Source organism: Xiphophorus maculatus, chromosome 1, assembly GCF_002775205.1.
Source record: "Xiphophorus maculatus strain JP 163 A chromosome 1, X_maculatus-5.0-male, whole genome shotgun sequence".
In the NCBI taxonomy this organism is placed as follows: Eukaryota; Metazoa; Chordata; class Actinopteri; order Cyprinodontiformes; family Poeciliidae; genus Xiphophorus; species Xiphophorus maculatus.
In genome coordinates this window covers 31,444,552-31,465,064 of record NC_036443.1, presented here as the reverse complement: position 1 = coordinate 31,465,064, position 20,513 = coordinate 31,444,552, and the positions used below count along the sequence as shown (strand labels likewise).

The window sequence follows — 20,513 nt, the reverse complement described above, 5'->3', positions numbered from 1 at the left end:
TGACCTTTGACCTCTCCAGGTGAATATTTGTATTTGCTCTGATAAAAATTGTTGAAATGTTTTTAAAAGGTTTCCAGTAAACCTCAGCTGATTCTGAAATCATTTCAGTTTTTATTTTTGCAGTTTTCTGTTGAATCTCTGGTTTTCCTTCTGAACCTTTAAAGTCTCTTTTCCTTCTTTCAGATCAAATGTTTTTATGATTCCAGCTGGTTTTTAACTCATTTGTATTTTCATTTTATTCTCTTTTGTCTGTGATGTTTTCTGTTTTTCTATTCTGAACTTTGTGGTTTTATCCAGTAAAACTGTAAATAACATTTCTTAACTATTTCAGTTTTATATTTGAATAACTAATCATGAAGCGTTTCTATGGAAACGCTTCATGTCAAAACGTGTTAGTCGCAGTTTTGATGCCATTATTTTACTGATGAATCCTCTGCAGCGACGCTGCAACATAAAACATTAAAAACAAACTAATTCAGACAATTTTCTGTTCCAACTCCAGGTTTGAAAAACTAAAATAACCCGTCAGAAAGCTGAAGGGATTGGAAACATTTTGTATAAACTAAAACAAACTGGATGATTAATGCTGGTGATTCTCATGAAGCTTGTTTTAAATCTCCGAACATGAAAACATTTGCATGACTGATATTCAAAGTGTTTCCCATTAAAGTTTATTCAGATCCTACAAACTTCAGAGGAAGTTTCTGTCTCACATTTATGCAAACGACTCAGTGAGAAACGAACGGCTTGGTTTCGATTTGTGCTTCTGACTTTTTATAGTAACAAATTGATGTAAACAGAAAATCTTTTCAGAGGAACCAGCTAACCAGTCGGACCAGTGAGTTTGTCTTTATGTTAGTGAGTCTTTATTAGAGTTCAAAGTCCAGGAAGGTTTGGATTTAAAGTATTAAATATTTTACATGAACAAACTGAAGCAGGAAACGAGAAACTGAGAAGCTTTTCTGTGAAAAACCAAACGGGTTTGATTACCGAGGCATCAGAGTAATCAGATTACATGAGGAACAGCTGCTGCATTAAAACAGGAGCTGAAAAAAACAGGACATCATCAAAGAAAACAAAAATAAACTGCAGAACCAGACAGAACGTAACGAAGTAAATGGTCAGAATGACTCATTAACATAAATACAAAATGATCAGAACTCCAATAAAACCCAAACAGGAAAGTTCTGTTTGTGTTCCCTGTTCTTATCGAACTGCACAAACCATATAAACCAATATTTGTTTTACATTTTCATAAAGCTGCCATCATGCAGATGTAACGGCTGCAAAACCAGGAGAAACTCTGAATTTAAAGGATCTGCAGTTTGAAAACAGAAAACAGTGAAGATGCTCCGCAGACATGATGTCACTTCCTCTGTGCTCCGCAGGATGAGCCAGATGTGATGTCACTTCCTCTGTTGAGGCGTTGCCTCCCCGGCCCAAGGAGCTTTAACTTTGTGGCCAGATTAAAGTTTAAATCTTCTGTAAAGTGAAATCTGAGGTTTCTTCAGGTTTTGTTGTTGGCGGCGTTGATGAGCAGTTTGGCAGCAAAGCAGATGGGAATCGAACCGACGGCTCTGCAGCGGCTGTAGTTAATGTTTGCCATGAATTCAAATGAAATGGCAGCTTTGCATGAAGGTCAGGACCTTATCAGGCCTGTTGGCTGTTAATCTGCCTCAGACTGAAGGAGGAAGATGGAAGCCGTTCTGCTCTTCATCGTCGCTGCTGCAGGTTATTTCTGTGATCATGTTTCTGATCATAACGTTGTTTTAGAAACGTTTAGCGGTGCTGCAGTCTGGTTTTAATCTGTTATTGATGTTTTCTGATGCTAACAGCTCATCAATTTCAGCTGCAGCCATTAAACTGTTAAATTAAAGCTAATATTAATAATAATCTTCATGTTTGTCGGTGCAGTGCTCAGTTCTGTTCCTGGACGGAAATATTATTTAGTTTCCGAGCCGAAGGATTGGACTGCAGCTCAGAGTTTCTGCAGAGAAAAGTTTTCAGACCTGGCATCGATCCAGAGCGCGGCGGACGTGAAGGCGCTGAACGAGCAGCTGGAACTGGGAGAACTGGGAGAACTGGGAGAGCACTCTGTAAGTTCCTGATCTCTGTGGTGAGCGGTGGCCATGGATCCATCAAACCGGTCTCCAGAACCATTGGTGACACCTTCAGAAAGAAAAGAGGCATAGGAAAAAAGAAACAAGAAATAAACAAATGTAAGACTCTAGAATAACGGTTGACCAGAGTTGGACCGGTTGATCTGAGTTGGACCGGTTGATCTGAGTTGGACCGGTTGCTATGAGTTGGACCGGTTGCTCTGAGTTGGACCGGTTGACCAGAGTTGGACCGGTTGACCAGAGTTGGACCGGTTGCTCTGAGTTGGACCGGTTGACCAGAGTTGGACCGGTTGACCAGAGTTGGACCGGTTGCTCTGAGTTGGACCGGTTGCTCTGAGTTGGACCGGTTGACCAGAGTTGGACCGGTTGCTCTGAGTTGGACCGGTTGCTCAGAGTTGGACCGGTTGCTCAGAGTTGGACCGGTTGCTCAGAGTTGGACCGGTTGCTCAGAGTTGCACTCTGCCATGGTTGCCCATTGTCACAGATTCTGTTCGTAGCGTTGAACAGTCTGCGGACCAGCCGATCCGTTCTGGTGACCTCAGGGTCTCTTTTTGCGGATGATGTCGTCCTACTGACCTCATCGGGTCGTGATCTACAGCGATACCGGAGCGGTTCGCAGTCGGGATGAGGATCAGGGCCTCCAAAGGGTAGAGGGCCTTCTCCGGGTCGGGGGGACATCCTGCCCCGAGAGGAATCTCTGGGTTCATGAATGAGGGAAAACGGAGCGGGAGATCCACAGACGGATCGGCGCAGCGTCTGCAGTGCGGCGGGCGCTGTACCGCTCCGTCCTGGTGGAGAGAGAGCCCAGTGAAAAAGCGAAGCTCTCGATTTACCGGTCGATCTACGTTCCCACCCTCATCTATGGTCATGAGCTTTGGGTCATGACCGAAAGAACGAGATCGCAGATACAAGCGGCTGGAATGAGTTTCCCTGCAGGGTGTCTAGGTTCAGTCAATCAATCAATCAATCAATGAACTTCATTTATATCATCAGGTACGTTCTGGTCGCAGGTCGTCTGGGACGGACTCAGTAGAGACGCTGCTTCTCCACACCAAGAGGAACCAGATGAATCAGGCTTCTGGTTAGGATGGACGGTGAGGAGATCAGGTCCCACCAGAAGAAGACAAACAGGAGGGGACTCTAATAATTACAGAGTTTGGTCTGGACTGGTTTGGTCTGGACTGAATTAGTCTAGTCTGGTCTGGTACCTGCTGTATGGTCGGTTGGATGAAGGTTGGACCTGTGGTCTCTGCCCCCTCACTTCATCCCAGGCCTGATTTCAGCTGTCGGCTTGGACCGTTGAGGGTCCAGTTCCTCCGTTTTGCTCCCATCAGCCTCTCAGGTTGATTAGCTCTTCATCATCAGAAGTCTTCGTGTCTGAGAGTTGATGTGAGAAACTAAAACCAGGAGAAATACTTCCTGGTTTTACTGCAGAGTTCTGACTAAATGTCCCGCTCTACCAGAGATTTTTATTTCTTTTGCTGATGAGTTTTACTAAGTGATTGAGGTGAAAACATTAAACTTTAACGGAGACCAAAGAACCCGGTTCTGTTGGAATCGTTACTTTGACCATAAATGAATTCAGTTGTGACTTTAGTGAACTGAACAGTGAACCAGTTCTTTCTAAGAGTGAATCATAAGTCTGAGGCGTTCAGGGTGTGAGTCGTGACCCAGGTGACCCAGGTGAGTTCAGGAAGTGCTCTCCTCTCCAGACTCCCTGGATCGGTTTGTACGATGATGTGAACAGCTGGCGCTGGTCCATGTCCGCATCTGACTTCTACCGACAAGACAAGAAGAAGTTCAGGAACTGGGCGTCCAGAGAACCAAACAATAACTATGGAAGAGAGAACTGCGTTGAGATGCGTGGAGACGGACGTTGGAATGACGAATTTTGTAATCGAACTCGAAGTTCCGTCTGCTTGGATGTCAAAGGTCAGCATTTTATTTGCTACAAAATGATGGGATGTTGCAATTTTCCACGTTTGCTGAATTCAATAAATAGTTTAATGTTGACGCTCAATTTTGTGATTTTTGATTTTTGAAGGTTTTATTTGTGTTTAAGGGACAAAGGTGACGTTTGTTCACGTCAACGTCAACATGACCTGGATGGAGGCTCAGCGGTACTGCAGGGGGCGCCACACCGACCTGGCCAGCGTCAGGAACATGGCAGAGAACCGGCGGCTGCAGGTCCTGGTGCCGACCGGACAACGGGCCTGGATCGGCCTGTCCAGAGAGTCCTGGAAGTGGTCGGATGGAACCGGCTCGGCTTTTAGCTTCTGGATGTCTGGAGAACCCAGTAAGACCAGACAGAACTGCGCCGCGGCGAACATGAAAGATTCTGGAAGATGGCAAAACTTTTGCTGCACAGAAAAGAAACCATCAGTTTGTTCTACAGGTACGGAATGGTTCTGTTTTGTTTGGTTGGGTCTGTTTTGGACTGTTTTGGTTCTGTTTGGGTTCTGTGAGAAAAGCATCCCTCCTCCGCTGTGCATCATGCTGGTGTTTGTGCCATTTAGTTTCTCTGGATGTCGTGTCTTTGCTCTGATCCGTTTGAGGTTTGATTCTTTGCTCTGATCCAGATTTATGACCTGCAGCCATGTTGTTTTCAGACAGAAGAGGCTTTCGTCTTCAGATACGATAAACTTTTCCAAGGAACAATGCTTTCACGTGTTCAAAATTAATTTGAACATCTTTTTTTTTTTTTTTTTTGTATGAAGATCCATCTTTAAAGCAAGTGAAGCTGAAGGTGGTGAGAAGTTCCTCTGTGGATCTGAACGACCCGGACCTGCTGGAAGACCTGCTGACGAAGGTAAATCATGTCTTTTATCTTGACTTCCTGTTTTATTTTGGTAGATCCTGTTTCATTGTTCACTTCCTGCTCTTTGTTCAGCTTTAGTTCATTGTTTTCTTTGCAGCTCGATCAGTTTTCTGTCTTTATTGCCGATAAATCGACTCCTGGGTGGACAGTGGCGCAATACCTGAAACGACCACATGGCGGCGGTGTGAAAACCGGGTTTGTTTTTGTTTCAGATGAAGCAGAAGCTGAGGGAGCAGGAAGTGAGTGGAGACGTCAGACTGAGCTGGAGGAAGCAGAAAGATGGAAAAATCTTCCTGAGGAAGAAGAACGATGAGCTTTAGACGATCCGCTCCTGCAGATGAAACGTCTTCAGAAGTCCGTTTCATAAAGTTTATACGCCACAGGAAGCAGCTACTTAGAAATTAAGATGCTGGTTTGTGAATGTTACTAATCTGTATAAATGTAGCAGGAGCGACATGAGATTCTGTTCCAGAGAATCAGGTTTGATCTGGGATGAAGATCCTCCTGATGGAAACCAGTTTCATCTGCTTCTGACTCATCCGTCAGTTTCATTCTGACTGGAACCTGGCATCGATTTACAATTATGAAACATATTTAGTTTGGAACTCTCATCTATAAATATATGGTAAAATATGATTTAAAAGTGATTTTTTTTCTCTCACTAAAATGTTACTGTTAATTGCTGTAAATATTAAAATTGTGAAATGAGACACTGATAAAGTTTAGTTGTCAGAAATCTTGATTTGTACACATAGAAAAATGTTTTTTGAATATTGAATGATTTCCTGAAGAGAAAATAAAATAAAAAATGAGCCGACCGGTTTTAGATCGTTGATCTAAATGTTTTGTTTTGTCTGAACTGTTCAGCTGATCTCTGATCAGCGTGAAGGCGGCCTCTGCTTCAGGTAAGACACTTACTGCTCATAATCCCTGAGCAGAACCTCGATTTGAACATAAACTGTCCATTTAAGGCTTTGTTGCCCTTCACAATATGGCGGCTTGTTGACGTGCGGGAACAATTCAATAAACGTCAGCGCACAAAGATGACGCATGCGCAGGCGCCACTTCCTGCTTCCTGACAGCAGCAGTTGTCCTGATCTTCTGGTGGTTGTTGGACTTTCTGTCTCCGTGTCCACCTGTCTGTCCGCGTCCATGCGCGCTCCCGTCTGCACGGCGCTGCTGCTGCTGTGCGCGCTGAGCGACGCGGCGGCTCGTCACTTCTCAGAGGAGCAGATGGCGGCTGTCAGGTGAGCAGGACAGGTGTTGGTCCAGAACCGGAGCCTGCGGGTCACAGCAGATTTCCGTCTCCTCTGGTTCTGGTTCTGGTCTGTATGTTCTGGTTCTGGTGTCGGATCGGAGCTGCATGGAGCAACTGCTGCAGCATCAGGGTCAGAGGTTTGAATCCCAGCTCCTTTCTGCTGGTGTTGATTTTCTTTGGTTCCTCCAGCTTCCTCTCCCAGAATGAAACCATCAGGCTAGGCTAAAAACATCAAGCTAGGCTAATGACATCAGGCTAGGCTAAAAATATCAAGCTAGGCTAATGACATCAGGCTAGGCTAAAAACAACAAACTAGGCTAATGACATCAGGCTAGGCTAAAAACAACAAACTAGGCTAATGACGTCAGGCTAGGCTAAAAACATCAAGCTAGGCTAATGACATCAGGCTAGGCTAAAAACAACAAACTAGGCTAATGACATCAGGCTAGGCTAAAAACATCAAGCTAGGCTAATGACATCAGGCTAGGCTAAAAACATCAAGCTAGGCTAATGACATTAAAATAATCTTAACAATAATAATGTATATTGTATAATAATGTATAGTAAAAACATGTATAATATAAATAATTGTGTGTAAAAATGTTTAATTAGTAATAATGAAAATATTTTAACTAAATAATTTATCATGTAAACCTGCATATTGTTTGTATTTGTCCGTTAGCGTGTGATGTGTAGAAGTTTGTAATTTCATCCTGTCTGGTGCGTTCAGCTTCTATCAGCTGTAGATCTACACCCTGCAGCTTCTATCAGCTGTAGATCTACACCCTGCAGCTTCTATCAGCTGTAGATCTACACCCTGCAGCTTCTGCAGGGTGTAGATCTGCGGTTCTGGAATTGACCCGGTTCTGATCCATGTTGACTCCAACATGCAGGCAGCGCATCAAGTCCATGTTCTACCACGCCTACAACAGCTACCTGAACAACGCCTTCCCCTACGACGAGCTCCGCCCACTCACCTGCGATGGACAGGACACCTGGGGCAGGTGAGGCCACGCCCACAACGCCTGGGTTTCCCTGTAAAGAACTGGTTTTATTTATTTTATTGTAAAATCTACTCATGATTTGCTGAATAATTAGATTGTTATAGACGTAAAGGTTCAGGTTTATAAAAGTTAACATGTTTTTAACTTTTATAAAAATGTTTTTTACATTTTTTCTCCATGTTGGGACATTTTGTTATGAAACAGATAATCTGTGAAAAGATCGATCTTCCTGAGCTGCTGTTGAAGAAACGCAACCCCCGACCAAAACAACCAATCAGAGCCAGGAGGCGAGTCTTAGCGCTGTCAGTCATACTCATGTACTCGCTGCTAAATGTGCTAATGGCACAGAAACGACCATTACAGGAAAACTGTATCTGCCGTCATCTGTAGCTATGCTAACTAGCTTTAGCATTCACAGCAGGCTGTGCTAGCTGCAGCGTAGCAAACATTGATTGACAGCGCTAAGACCCGCCTCCTGGCTCTGATTGGCTGGTTGGAACACCGGGGCAGAGGAGATCAATGTTTTTCACAGATTGTCTCAGTATGGTGACAGTTTCAACAAATGTCAAAAATATTTTTATAAAACTTCTGCAGCTTTAATGTTATTAAAAAATCATCTGTTTTATTTCTTTTCATCCTTTTAACAGAAAATAAACTAAATCATTTCTGTGTTTCTCTGTTCAGTTTCTCTCTGACTCTGATCGACGCCTTGGACACGCTGCTGGTGAGAACCCAGACCTGTTCTGACCCGGTCCGGTCCAGTCTGACCCTGTCTGATCTGATCTGATGCGATCCGATCCGGTCTGGAACGGTCCGGTCCGGTCCAAAGCTGAAATGCTTCCCTCCTCCTGCAGGTTCTGGGGAACCGGACCGAGTTCCAGCGCGTGGCGTCGCTCCTCCAGGACACCGTAGACTTCGACATCGACGTCAACGCGTCCGTGTTTGAAACCAACATCAGAGGTGAGGCCCGCGGCCCGGTTCTGGTTCTGATGGGCGGATCAGGAGCTGACCTATTGTGTCTTGGTAGTGGTGGGCGGCCTGCTGTCGGCCCACATGCTGGCGGGTCGGGCCGGGATGGAACTGGAGCCCGGCTGGCCCTGTTCCGGTCCGCTGCTCCGGATGGCCGAGGATGCGGCCCGCAAGCTGCTGCCAGGTACCAGAGCGGCCCAAACGGGCTTCTGACAGAACCTCACTTTGGTAAAAGAGTTTCAGAATCATTTAAAAGTGAATTTAGATCATTTGAAGTAAAGTAAGGTAAATGTATCCCATAATGCATTGTGTCACCAGCCAGTTTTTGCCCCAAATGTTCATTTGAAGAACTTTGACAGGCTGAACAGGAAGGGAACCAGAGCGGGTCGGACCGAACCTCCGTCAGAACGTTTAGTCAGAAAAAGCTAGGCTGTGTTGCCAGGTTTCCTCCTCTGGTGGGAGAGGTGCTGCTGACCTTTGACCTGACTGTCTGCAGCGTTCGATACGCCCAGCGGGATGCCGTACGGCACCGTGAACCTGCTGCGCGGCCTCAGTCCCAGCGAGACGCCGGTCACCTGCACCGCCGGCGTGGGAACCTTCATCCTGGAGTTCGCCGCGCTGAGCCGCCTCACCGGCGACCCGACATTCGAGAACGCGGCGCGGCGCGCGCTGACCGCCCTGTGGGACACCCGATCTGACATCGGACTGGTAACCGAACGCAACCGAATCCCAAACAAGAATCAGCAGCAGTTTGGACCGACCCGTTTCTGCCCGTCCAGGTGGGGAACCACATCGACATCGTGACCAGGAAGTGGGTGGCCCAGGACGCCGGCATCGGCGCCGGCGTCGACTCGTACTTTGAGTATCTGGTGAAAGGAGCCATCATGCTGCAGGACCAGGAGCTTCTCAGCATGTTCCGAGGTGTGTTGCCACAAGGTTAATTTCGCTGATTTACTCGTGTGTTTGTAGAGGAAAATAAGAATTTCCACAGCACTCCGTTGTAAAGAAGTAAAACAAAAATTTATTCCACCGTTTTTTGCGCCATCCTTTACAAGAGCAACCAAATTCCTAAAAATCTCCACTGTACAAAACTACGGTTGAAAAACCGTGTGGCTCTGTCCATTCTACTTGCAGTACCTTTTTTCCTCTCTCCGCTCCTCCCACCCTCCTTAAGGCTCCAGCGCGGCACACCTCATTTACATAAATTGCAAAATGGCCAATTAAGTTATAAAGCATAAAATTAAACACTTATTCACAGTAAAACATTATGAAATTAGCTACATGCAATATAATAATGATACCTAAACCTCCACAAATGCACTTATTGAATTACTAATTAAACAAATAAGTTTTAACAGTAACTGAATATTCTGTTCATTAACTTGGCCTCCACATTCCGGCCCCTAATTGTGACCCTATTACACAATTATCAACTTAAAACTTGTGGAGCCGAAGTACTCAAAACACCTTCAACAAACAAAATAAAAATACAAAACAAACTTATCAGTCCCTATAAATGACTGCATCAGCCCGATTCCTGTAAAAGACAAATCTTTGTTATGGGTCTGTCCATCGTGCTTGTCTTGGTTTTGATTTTCACTTGACGCACCAGTCCTGTCTTGTCAGAGATGGTTTGGATTACTTTGCCCGTAACCCAAGAATTGCGTGGAGCTGTATCGTCAACAACAAGCACGATGTCTCCAACTGCAAAGTTGCGAGATGGACGGGTCCATTTTTGCCTTTCCTGAAGTAGTGGCAAATATTCTCGTGTCCAACGTTTCCAGAATATTTCTGACATATATTGTACTTGCTTCCATCTCTTTCTTGCGTAGAGATCTTGCTTGTCAAACAGTCCAGGAGGAAGAGATGGTTTGGTTTTCAGAAGCAAGAGATGATTAGGAGTGAGTACCTCCAAATCGTTTGGATCGCTGGACACCTTAGTTATTGGTCGACTATTAATAATAGCTTCCGCCTCACACACAAGTGTATGTAGGCCCTCTTCGTCCAGTGTCTGTAGCCTTAGAGTGACATTTAAGATTTTCTTCACCGACTTTATTAATCTCTCCCAAACACCGCCATGGTGAGATCCTGTGGGAGGATTGAACATCCATTGAACGCCGTGTTGTTGAAGGTGGTCTTCAATCTTGGTCATGTTCCATTCATTAATGGCTCTTTTAAGTTCACGCTCAGCACCAATGAAATTCCTTCCGTTATCAGAACGAAGGATCTTTACTTGGCCTCGTCTAGCAATAAAGCGACGAAGGGCGTAAATAAAGGAATCCGTGTCCAGTGAGGCTGCCATTTCCAAGTGTATTGCACGAGTAGTTAGGCAAGTAAAAATGACGCCGTAGCTTTTCACTACACTTCGTCCACGTTTAACCTCAAAAGGACCAAAGTAGTCCACTCCGGAGTTAGTAAAAGGTGGGTCATCCGGCAGAACTCTGTCTTGAGGAAGGTCTGCCATTTGTTGCTTTCCTGCAGCTCCATGCGCACGTCGGCAGACAATACACTTAGAGAGTATCTGTCTTACTGCAGTGTTGGCACCAGGAACCCAAAATTTTGTTCTCAGCTTTGAGATTACATGATTACGACCACAATGTGCCAAGTTCTCATGAATTTCTCTGAGAATAAGCTTTGTGACGTGTAGATCCTTACTTAGGATTGCTGGGCACCTTGACTCCTCTGATAGTGCAGCTTTCCTAAGTCGTCCTCCAACCCTGAGGATGCCTTGTTCGAGTACTGGATTCAGTTTGAAAAGAGAACTACTCCTCTTCACTCCATGACCTTTAGAAAGCGCAGTGATCTCTTCAGAAAATGCCTTAGCTTGGCAATAACAAACAATTGCTTCTTCAGCTTCTGCAAGGTTCTCCATAGTTAGTTTCTTGATGTTCGCTTGAAACTGGCTTTCCTTGAAACCTCTCATTTCCTTTTCAACTTCAGATGGAGACTTAATAGCATTTAGCTCTTTCCTTTTGCGACACAGTTGCAGTAGAACACTCTTAACTTTGAGCATCCATGCAACCGCCCTTTTTAGTCGAAACCAGGATGAGAAGTACTGCAGGAATTCCTGCACTACATCTTTACATTCCTTAACAGTGTGAGCACAAATCAGTGTACTCTTCACCTCTGGGTCGTCTGTAGTCAGCTCTCCACTGGTATGCATACTCTTTGGCCATTCGTCCATGTGTTTAACAAGAAAATCCGGCCCCTGTAACCATACATGGTGGTGAATGAAGCTTTCTGCCTTGAGTCCCCTGGATGCACAGTCAGCGGGATTCAATGAGGTGTTGATATACCTCCATTGCTGCGGATTGGAGCACTTCAGAATGGCATCCACACGATTCGCAACAAATGTGCGGAACCTACTAGTTTGGTTGCTGATATATTTCAGCACCGTGGTACTATCTGACCAAAACACAGATGGTTGGAGTGGAAGTTGCAGTTCTGATGTTAGAACATTGTCCATGCGTGTTGCCATGGTTGCTGCAGTAAGTTCCATACGGGGAACCGTTACAGGCTTCAGTGGGGCCACTCTTGCTTTCCCCAACATGAATGCACAATGAACTTCGTTACTGCTGTTCTTCTGTAGCAAGTAACTAACTGTACCATAGCCCTCTTCACTGGCATCGGCAAAATGTTGCAGCTGATTGTATACCGACTGTCCAAATCCTACAGGTTTAAAACATCTTGGAACACTTATGTTCTCCAGCTGGTGGAGCTGGGTTTTCCACTCGAGCCACTTATGAACCAAGTCTTCAGGTATGACGACATCCCACCCAATCTTCCTCCTGCAAAGCTCTTGCAAAATCTTCTTAGCTTGAAGCATGACTGGTGACAGGATACCCAATGGGTCATAGACAGAACTCACGATGGAAAGGATGTTCCTCCGAGTGAGAGTTTTGTCTGGCATTATAATCTGGAATCTGAAGCTGTCAGACTGAATACACCAATGGACTCCCAAAGCTCTCTCTATAGGAAGCATATCTTGATCCAGATCCAGATCTTTCACTTCTGTTGTCCTCTCTTCTTCTGGAATAGCTGACAGCACTGCTCTGCTATTGCTAATCCATTTGGTAAGTCTGAATCCGCCTTTATGACATACTGCTCTCAGGGTATGGTACAACTGGATGGCTTCATCTTCTGAGCTCACAGACTTCAAACAATCGTCTACATAGAAGTTGTGTAGCACTGTGTCAACTGCTTGATTGTTTGCCTGGTCTTGATTGTCTTCAGCACATTTGCGGAAAGCGAAATTAGCACAACTTGGTGATGAAGTTGCACCAAAAATGTGAACCACCATCTTGTATTCCACCATTTTCTGAGTAATGTCGCCAGATTCCCACCACAGGAACCGGAGAAGGTCAGAATCGTCATCAGGCACCCTTACTTGGTGAAACATTGCTTCCACATCTGCCATAATGGCCACCTTTTCTTGCCTGAATCTGATAATTACTCCAAGAAGAGTACTCGTAAGATTTGGTCCTTGTAATAACTGGTTGTTTAGAGCAGTGCCTTTGTACGACGCTCCACAGTCAAAGACCACTCTAAGTTTGTGTTTCTTAGGATGGTAAACTCCGTGATGTGGCAGGTACCAAACCTTCCCATCGTCACGATCAAGGTCTTCTTCTAGAACTTTCACTGCATAGCCTTTGTCTATGATGTTACTCATGAAACCTGAGTATTCAGTGTGAAACGCAGAGTTCTTCTCCAATTTCCGCCTTAGGTTTAAGGCACGTTGCTCTGCCAATTTACGGTTGTTAGGCATCTTAATATGTTTGTTCCGTAATGGCAGGGCAATACTGTAATGTCCATTCACAATGGTAGCTGACTGTGTTGTAATCTCCAAAAACTGCAAATCTTCCCTTGACATTTCTTGTTTCTCGTTTCTTTCACACTCAGGAAAGTCACTTTTAAACTGTTGACTCCAGAGCTCATCCAATGTGCTTACTGATATGCGATTTGCTGAAACCTGAATCAACCCTTGTGTTGGACTTTTTGAAATGTGTCCTTGTAGGGGTTCACTGATTGTCCAACCAAGCCTCGTTCTCACAGCGTATGGACCGCCATTTTCACTTGCAATAACCTGCCACGGTTCTATAGCTTTAGGAGCGTTAGCCCCAATCAAAAGTCCAACCTTAGCTTCAATCTTAGGTATTGACACCTGCTGAAGGTAGGGCCACTTGTTCACGTAATCTTGAGAAGGAATGTTATTGGCAGAAGCAGGAATGTTGCTGTGACTGTAAATTTCTGGCAGCTCAAAATAATCATTACTGTCTAAGCTGCTTATTTCCAACCCAGAAACCATGTGACTACTGACGACATTTTCTTCTCCCATTGTTTTCAGCAAAATGTTTGTTTTCCTGCCTGAAAGGTTGAGCTCATGCATCAACTCTTCAGTACAAAAACAAGCTGTACTGCCTGGGTCCAGAAAGGCATATGTGTATGTCACCTTTTGACCTCTTTTCGGTTTGACCTTGACTGGAACTATCGCCAATGTGTGTTCTGGTTTCTCTGTTCTGGTTTCTCTGTTAGTGGGTGCATCAATTCCCACAAATCCATTCACGACTGATTCTGTCGGTTGTTCCTCTCCCTCACTTGTTCCCACTTCAGGCCCTGCCTCGTTAACACCACTGGACCTTTTCTTCATGTGTAGTACTGTGGGGTGATATTGTGCACAAACCTCACAGCTGGCCTTTTCTTTGCACAAAGTACTCATGTGTCCCCTTTTAAGGCAGCTAAAACACAATCCTTTAGTTCGTAAGAAATCAATCTTTTCCTTGTGAAGTGACTTCCTCATCTTCTTGCATTGTTCCATAGTGTGCTCCTCACCATGACAGAAGAGACAAGGTTTGGAAAATGCACATGTCTGATTTCCACTGACCTTTTTCTTTACCTTGATAGGTGCGTCCTGTGAAGTGGTAACAGTTGCAGCTGTGGTGAATACTTTTTTGATGCCACTTCTTCTTTGCAACCTCTCATCCACTTGTTCTTTAACTTGAAGCTTTAAGGTGCTGTCCTTTATGTCACCAAACAGTGGATGTAAAACTTCTTTGGCCTGTTTATTGACAAAATCCACCAGATCTGCAAACTTGACTCTGCGCCTTTCTTTGTCCAAGATTCCACAAGCATGCATTCTCCACCGTTCTCTCATTTTGTATGGGAGCTTGGCAATGATGGCACGCATGTTGGCTGTGTTATCCAACTCCTCCATATACTCTACATCTGCCATTGCATTACGACATCCCGTGAGATAGAGTCCGAATGCATGAAGAGCTTCTCCGTCGTCAGACTTGATGGTTGGCCAACCTAGAGCCTTGTTAATGTAAGCCACAGATATCTTGTAGCTGTTTCCAAAGTGCTCTTCCAAAAGCCTCTTAGCTTCATTATATCCATGCGTTGGTTCCATATGAAGACAACTTCTTATCAATTCTCGTGGCTGTCCACTTGTGTACTGTTCCATGTAGTACAGCCGATCTTTGTCGCTTTCCGTTTTATCCTCCACCCCATGTTCAAATGCCCGAATGAATAGCCGATACTCTAATGGATCCCCTTTAAAAACGGAAATGTTCTGAGGGGGCAATGCTGCCAACTTCTGCTGCTTAGTCAGCACTTCGACTACATCTTGCAAAGCACTTGATGTCTGTGATGGTTGAGAGATAACAGCGGGTGTTTGATGCATGTTTTGAACGTTATTGTTCCGTACTTGACTCTCCTGTGTTGGGAAAGGGCTATTTGGTTGGTGCTGAACAAACCAATCTTCAGCTCTGTGCGACGTCACGTAGGAGTTCATTCCATTTGGTTTGGATGCACTATTGCATGTCTTGGATGCACGACTGGATGCCTTAGATGCACAACCTTCATATTCTGACAGGATCTTGATCTTTGCCTCATTTGCTGCTAGAGCTGTTTGTATATCTAGCTCCTCTTTTTCAGCCTTGAGTTTAGCCTCTCTTTCCTCCAGTAAACGTCTCTGTTTCAAAGATGATGCTTGAATCAACAGCTTAGCTCGTTCCAACTCTGCTTTCATTCGTGTGGAGGATGCAGACAATGATGCACAAGAACCATGTTCAGAAGAGCTCTTATGACTTCGTTTCGACGAAGATGCATTAGATATGCTGTCGAATGGATTAATCTCATCGTTGCATTTTTCAGCCTCTGCTGTGCACTTAGCCTTTTCATCAATCCAAGCCAAAGCTGTCTCAGCAAAAGCCTTGAAAGAATCAGCCTTAGGTACAAACCAGTTTTCTTGATCTAACTTTAATTCCTCTTCTGACATTTGTTGGAGCAGCTCCTTTACATTTGTGTTCAAACCACAGAACTCTCCAAATAGTCTATTAAAATCTTTCATTAACCGACTTGCTTCAGGTAAGCTGATATCATCTTCAGTTTCTATCAGCCGTCGCACCTGATTCACTGTGCCTGTTAATTTTGCCAACTTGGCTCTTCGTAAACCAATTGCACGCTGCAACATTTCTTCCATAGCTTTGGGTGTGACTTTTACTGCTCTAGCTTCCATTTTAGCCACGGTATCTTCTTTTTCTTCAACGTTCATGATATAAATATTCCAAATAGCAACAGCAGAAAACTCCTTCGTTCATCCGAAAAGCATGCGGATTGTATAGAAGAGCGTTTAGCATCCACAATGACTCAGCATTTTTCTCGATAAAATTATTTCCACTACTCACGTTTCTTCTAGCTTGGTTTTTTTTGTTGTTGTTGTTGATGCTTGAAAATCCGTCCACAGATGATGATAATCCACAGAGCGGGTTTTTCAACGAAATGTGTTGCCACAAGGTTAATTTCGCTGATTTACTCGTGTGTTTGTAGAGGAAAATAAGAATTTCCACAGCACTCCGTTGTAAAGAAGTAAAACAAAAATTTATTCCACCGTTTTTTGCGCCATCCTTTACAAGAGCAACCAAATTCCTAAAAATCTCCACTGTACAAAACTACGGTTGAAAAACCGTGTGGCTCTGTCCATTCTACTTGCAGTACCTTTTTTCCTCTCTCCGCTCCTCCCACCCTCCTTAAGGCTCCAGCGCGGCACACCTCATTTACATAAATTGCAAAATGGCCAATTAAGTTATAAAGCATAAAATTAAACACTTATTCACAGTAAAACATTATGAAATTAGCTACATGCAATATAATAATGATACCTAAACCTCCACAAATGCACTTATTGAATTACTAATTAAACAAATAAGTTTTAACAGTAACTGAATATTCTGTTCATTAACTTGGCCTCCACACGAGGTAAAACTCCGACCGAAACCAGAACGCTTCTGCTGGTCCACCGGCAGTGGAACTCATTTTAGCGCTTGAGCTAATGGTTAGCCTCTAGCTTTTTAATGACATTTTTCCACATAAATTCTGAAGTGCTCATTTATTTTAGTTGTTTTGAAAACTTTCAGTAGAATAAAGTTCAGCATCTTTGATTGAAGTTATTAATCTAAAATTAGCTTCTGCTAAACACCATACTGATTGTGCTAACATTTAGCCTTAGCAGAATTTTTATTATTGAGGATTTACACTTAGCATAGCTAGCTTATTAGGTTGAGGGGAAAATGGTTAAATTTAGCACCTTTGTGTTAGCTTCCGCTAAATATAATGTTCATTTAGCTCTTTAGCGTTAGCTGTTTAGTTAGGACAGCTAGCTTTATGGTTGGCGCTGAGACTTTTTAGTTAGCGCATTTAGTTTTTGATTAGCGCAGCTAGCTTTTTAGTCAGCACAGCTAGCTTTAGCATTAGCACTGCCCACCACAGTAAACCCTCACCGTGTCTTGGTGTTTCCTCAGCGTACGATCGGGCCATCCAGAACTACACACGTTTTGATGACTGGTACCTGTGGGTCCAGATGCACAAAGGAAGCGTCACCATGCCGGTGTTCCAGAGCCTGGAGGCCTTCTGGCCCGGCCTGCAGGTACAGCACACCTGGACCGTGAGGTCGGGCGGCGAGCCGAGCCTTCATCCGCCCGTCTGTGTTTCAGTCTCTGCTGGGAAACCTGGACAGCGCCGCCAGAACCTTCCAGAACTATTACTCAGTGTGGAGGCAGTTTGGAGGCCTGCCGGAGTTCTACAGCATCACGCAGGGATACACAGTGGACAAGAGAGAGGGGTACCCACTGAGACCAGGTGAGACCCACTGAGACCAGGTGAGACCCACTGAGACCAGGTGAGACCCACTGAGACCAGACCAATAGTTTTTGTTTCCTGTTATTTTTCTCTTTGCAGGTTTTTGGATTATTTGCTGAAATATTTTAATTCTATTCGCTGTTGTTTACTAAAAGTTCAAATCATAGAACTAGACTGAATAGATCTGTTCTTATTGATCGGTCACAATGTCACCGATACCTGATCTAGAATTTTTTTGAACATTGGGACTGATACAGATATCAATATTTAATCTGTGCATTTCTTGTCGTAACCACGGCAACAGGTCAACATTTCTGGCTCTGCTTTGCTCTGTGTTGATCCTCAGGTCGTTATAGATCTACGCTTCATCATAGCGTAGATCTATGCTATGATGATGTTTCTGTGGAGCAAAACTTCCCAGAAAACATCCAGAACCTTCCGCCTGATCCGATTCTGGATTCATTCCTCCAGGCCGTCCGATCAGAAAGCCGGACCTCTTCGACTCGTCGTCGTTTTCAAGAACTTTAATGAAGAAACTGTTTTCATTCCAGAGCTGATGGAGAGCGCCATGTACCTGTTCAGAGCCACAGGTGATCACACCTACCTGCAGTTCGGCCTGGACGCCGTGGAGTCCATCGAACGCATCGCCAAGACGCCATGCGGCTACGCCAGCGTGAGTCACCTGACCTCTGAGTCAGCAGGTCACCTCACCTGTGATGAGGTGATGAAGGCTCAGTCTGCTCCTCTTCCTCTGCAGGTCAAAGATCTCCGGGATCACCAGCTGGATAACAGGATGGAGTCGTTCTTCCTGGCTGAAACCGTCAAATACCTGTACCTGCTCTTTGACCCCGCCCACTTCCTGCACGGCGGGGGGGCGGAGGGGGACGGGTCGTGGGAGGGGGGCGGAGCCAGCGGCCAGTGTGTTCTGGGGGCTGGGGGGTTCATCTTCAACACCGAGGCTCATCCTCTGGACCCGGCGGCGCTGCACTGCTGCAGCCGCCACGCGCAGGAGCGCCGCGAGCTGCAGCACCTGCTGCTGGGGCTGACTGCGCCCGCCGGCCAATCGGAGCCGCCCGCCGCTCAGACAGAGGACCCTCCCCCCACCCAATCAGAGAGCATCGCTCTGAAGCCCGGAGAGAAGAAGGCCCCGCCCCCTCTCTCCTGCCCCGTTCAGCCGTTCGGCGCTCGGCTCGCCGTCCTGGGCCAGGTATTCTCTGATAACACCTGAGGCTCTGATTGGCTGCAGGTGGGCGACACCCTCAAGGAGCTCCTGGACTCTGAGGCGCCTCCGGACTGACGGACATCAGTTTAAAGTTTATTTTTATTTATTAAAATGTTTCTGAGTTTTCAGACTCTTTTCTCTCCTGGAGGTTTGTAGGAAATCAGAACCAGGATCCAAACTAATCTGGGTTTAGTTTCAGTGATTTGACTGAAAAATAACAAACATTTAAATTAAATGCAAAACATTTCCTGCACTTTGTCAAAATAAAACCACACCTGAGTTTATTCAGGCTGCAGACTGCAGGGGGCGCAGCGGCTCCTCTGGTGAGTTTGTAGCTGCAGTATCGCGAAATGGCCACCAGAGGGAGACATCTGAGCTGGCTTTGAGTTTCTGATCAGTTTTTTTTAAATATTTAGACTAACAAACACTGAGGGGATTTCCTGAGGAGGAGACCACAGGTCGTTAGTTTAGAAACTTTAAACCCAGAGAAGGTTCTGGTTCTGGTTCTGGTTCTGTTCAGCAGAAACAACATCCAGGATTAAAGTCAGACATCGGGTGTCGTAGTTCAGGTCTCTGGTTCAATTCCAGGGCCTCTCAGTGAAACTCGGCGCCGTTCTGCTGCTCTGCTCAGCATTTGGTAAACATTAAACTGAGCGAGACTTGACCCGACCCAGAACCAGAACCTCCCTGAATCTGATCTAGTTTCCCCTGAAGGGCTTTGCTCGTTAGGCAAAGACTTTTCAGCTCCTTTTAAAGATGAAAAGTGTTTGTGGTTACCCTGGAGGGCCCGCCGGTACCAGAACCAGAACTCCTTTAGTCCTTGTTGTGTTTGATTGGATGAACGTCTGCAGATCATAACGAGCTTCAGGTCGTGACGTAGCATCGGGACGCTGAGCGGACCGGTCCGTTAAAGGTTTCACTTCCTGGATCAGGTCAGGATGTGGCCTAAACAAAACATGTTCATTAATCTCTGCACAAAATATTTTTAGATGATCAGATTTCATTCTGCTCAGTTCTGCCTGTTGGGACGTTTTAGGGTCTCTGTCTCTTTAAATCCAGACAAACCGCTGCTGGCCACACCCACAACTCAACATTTACACTTTTACATGAAACAGATGATAAATTATGCACCTGTTCACAGAGGCGCCTGTAGGGGGAGAGTTAGGACAATCCTAAGGGCCCCTGAGCGACAGGGGGCCCTCCACAATTTTCTTTTTTTGATCATAGAAATTTTAAAAAATTGGGTCCCTGTCAATTACAAAATGAATCATACTGTGTTTTCTAAACTTGTTTTAGCAGTAAAAATGAAATGTTAGCGCTCCCAGAAAAACATCCATATTCACCCTGAACCTCCTGGATCTGCAGGAAATGGTTGGTTCCTGCTTGACGGTGACGATGTTCAGCAGCACTCAGTGGAAAACAAGAACGACTGTGGCTGTTATTATGCTGCTAAGAAAAATGATAAAGTTAGGTTTTGAAAAAATAGAGATAAGAGAGAGAAAAAGGTAAAAGTGTTCATTTATAACCCAGTTTTTCTCTGAGACCTGGGTAGACTGAGAGATTATCAACCATTTAGCATAGTTAGCTTAGCTACAGGCTGTTGGCCTCCAATTCACTAACATTTAATAAATTAAAGAAATAAATGACCAACATATTCATATATTGAACTTGTCTCTGTACCTTTTACCTCTTAACAACAGGTGAGTCAGTCAGCAGCAGCTCTGACCTCCTGACCCGTCCTCTCTCCTCTCCTAGTCAAATTAAAGCTGCACTAACATTTATAAAAATATTTTTTTACATATTTGTTAAAACTGTCATTATGTTGTGACAGTTTGGCATGAGAGATAATCTGTGAAAAATCTATTTCCTCTGCTTTCTCCCAGTTCTCTCTAGAAACAACCAATCAGAGTCAGGAGAGTTTTAGTGCTGTCAATCACAATCTCATGTGGTGCTGCTCCTCCTTCCCCTTGCTCTGTGCTGTGCTGTA

The 20,513-nt window shown here is 44.9% G+C and overlaps 2 protein-coding genes across 2 annotated transcripts; both read left to right on the top strand.

The window, feature by feature from the left end:
* Window positions 1-1,694: 1,694 nt before the first annotated feature.
* LOC111609604 (C-type mannose receptor 2-like) lies at window positions 1,695-5,678 on the top strand. The gene is made up of 6 exons (XM_023338901.1): window positions 1,695-1,731; window positions 1,915-2,103; window positions 3,768-4,052; window positions 4,183-4,515; window positions 4,838-4,929; window positions 5,151-5,678. Exons 1-6 carry the CDS (start codon window positions 1,695-1,697, stop codon window positions 5,256-5,258), a joined length of 1,044 nt encoding a protein of 347 aa, XP_023194669.1. The 3' UTR covers window positions 5,259-5,678.
* Window positions 5,679-5,998: 320 nt separating this feature from the next.
* Window positions 5,999-18,761, top strand: edem2 (ER degradation enhancing alpha-mannosidase like protein 2). The gene is made up of 11 exons (XM_023334741.1): window positions 5,999-6,185; window positions 7,090-7,200; window positions 7,885-7,924; window positions 8,055-8,160; window positions 8,228-8,353; window positions 8,666-8,877; window positions 8,949-9,090; window positions 16,968-17,092; window positions 17,160-17,304; window positions 17,856-17,977; window positions 18,062-18,761. The coding sequence occupies exons 1-11, from the start codon at window positions 6,091-6,093 to the stop codon at window positions 18,530-18,532; spliced, it is 1,695 nt and encodes a 564-aa protein (XP_023190509.1). The 5' UTR covers window positions 5,999-6,090; the 3' UTR covers window positions 18,533-18,761.
* The last annotated feature ends 1,752 nt before the right edge of the window (window positions 18,762-20,513 follow it).

Coding starts and splice junctions, on each gene's coding strand:
- LOC111609604 (XM_023338901.1), top strand. CDS start 1,695: ATGGAAGCCGTTCTGCTCTTCATCGTCGCTGCTGCAG. Junction 1,732..1,914: donor CTTCATCGTCGCTGCTGCAG/GTTATTTCTGTG, acceptor TTGTCGGTGCAG/TGCTCAGTTCTGTTCCTGGA. Junction 4,516..4,837: donor ACCATCAGTTTGTTCTACAG/GTACGGAATGGT, acceptor TTTTGTATGAAG/ATCCATCTTTAAAGCAAGTG.
- edem2 (XM_023334741.1), top strand. CDS start 6,091: ATGCGCGCTCCCGTCTGCACGGCGCTGCTGCTGCTGTGCGCGCTGAGC. Junction 8,878..8,948: donor CCCGATCTGACATCGGACTG/GTAACCGAACGC, acceptor CTGCCCGTCCAG/GTGGGGAACCACATCGACAT. Junction 17,093..17,159: donor CCTTCTGGCCCGGCCTGCAG/GTACAGCACACC, acceptor TCTGTGTTTCAG/TCTCTGCTGGGAAACCTGGA.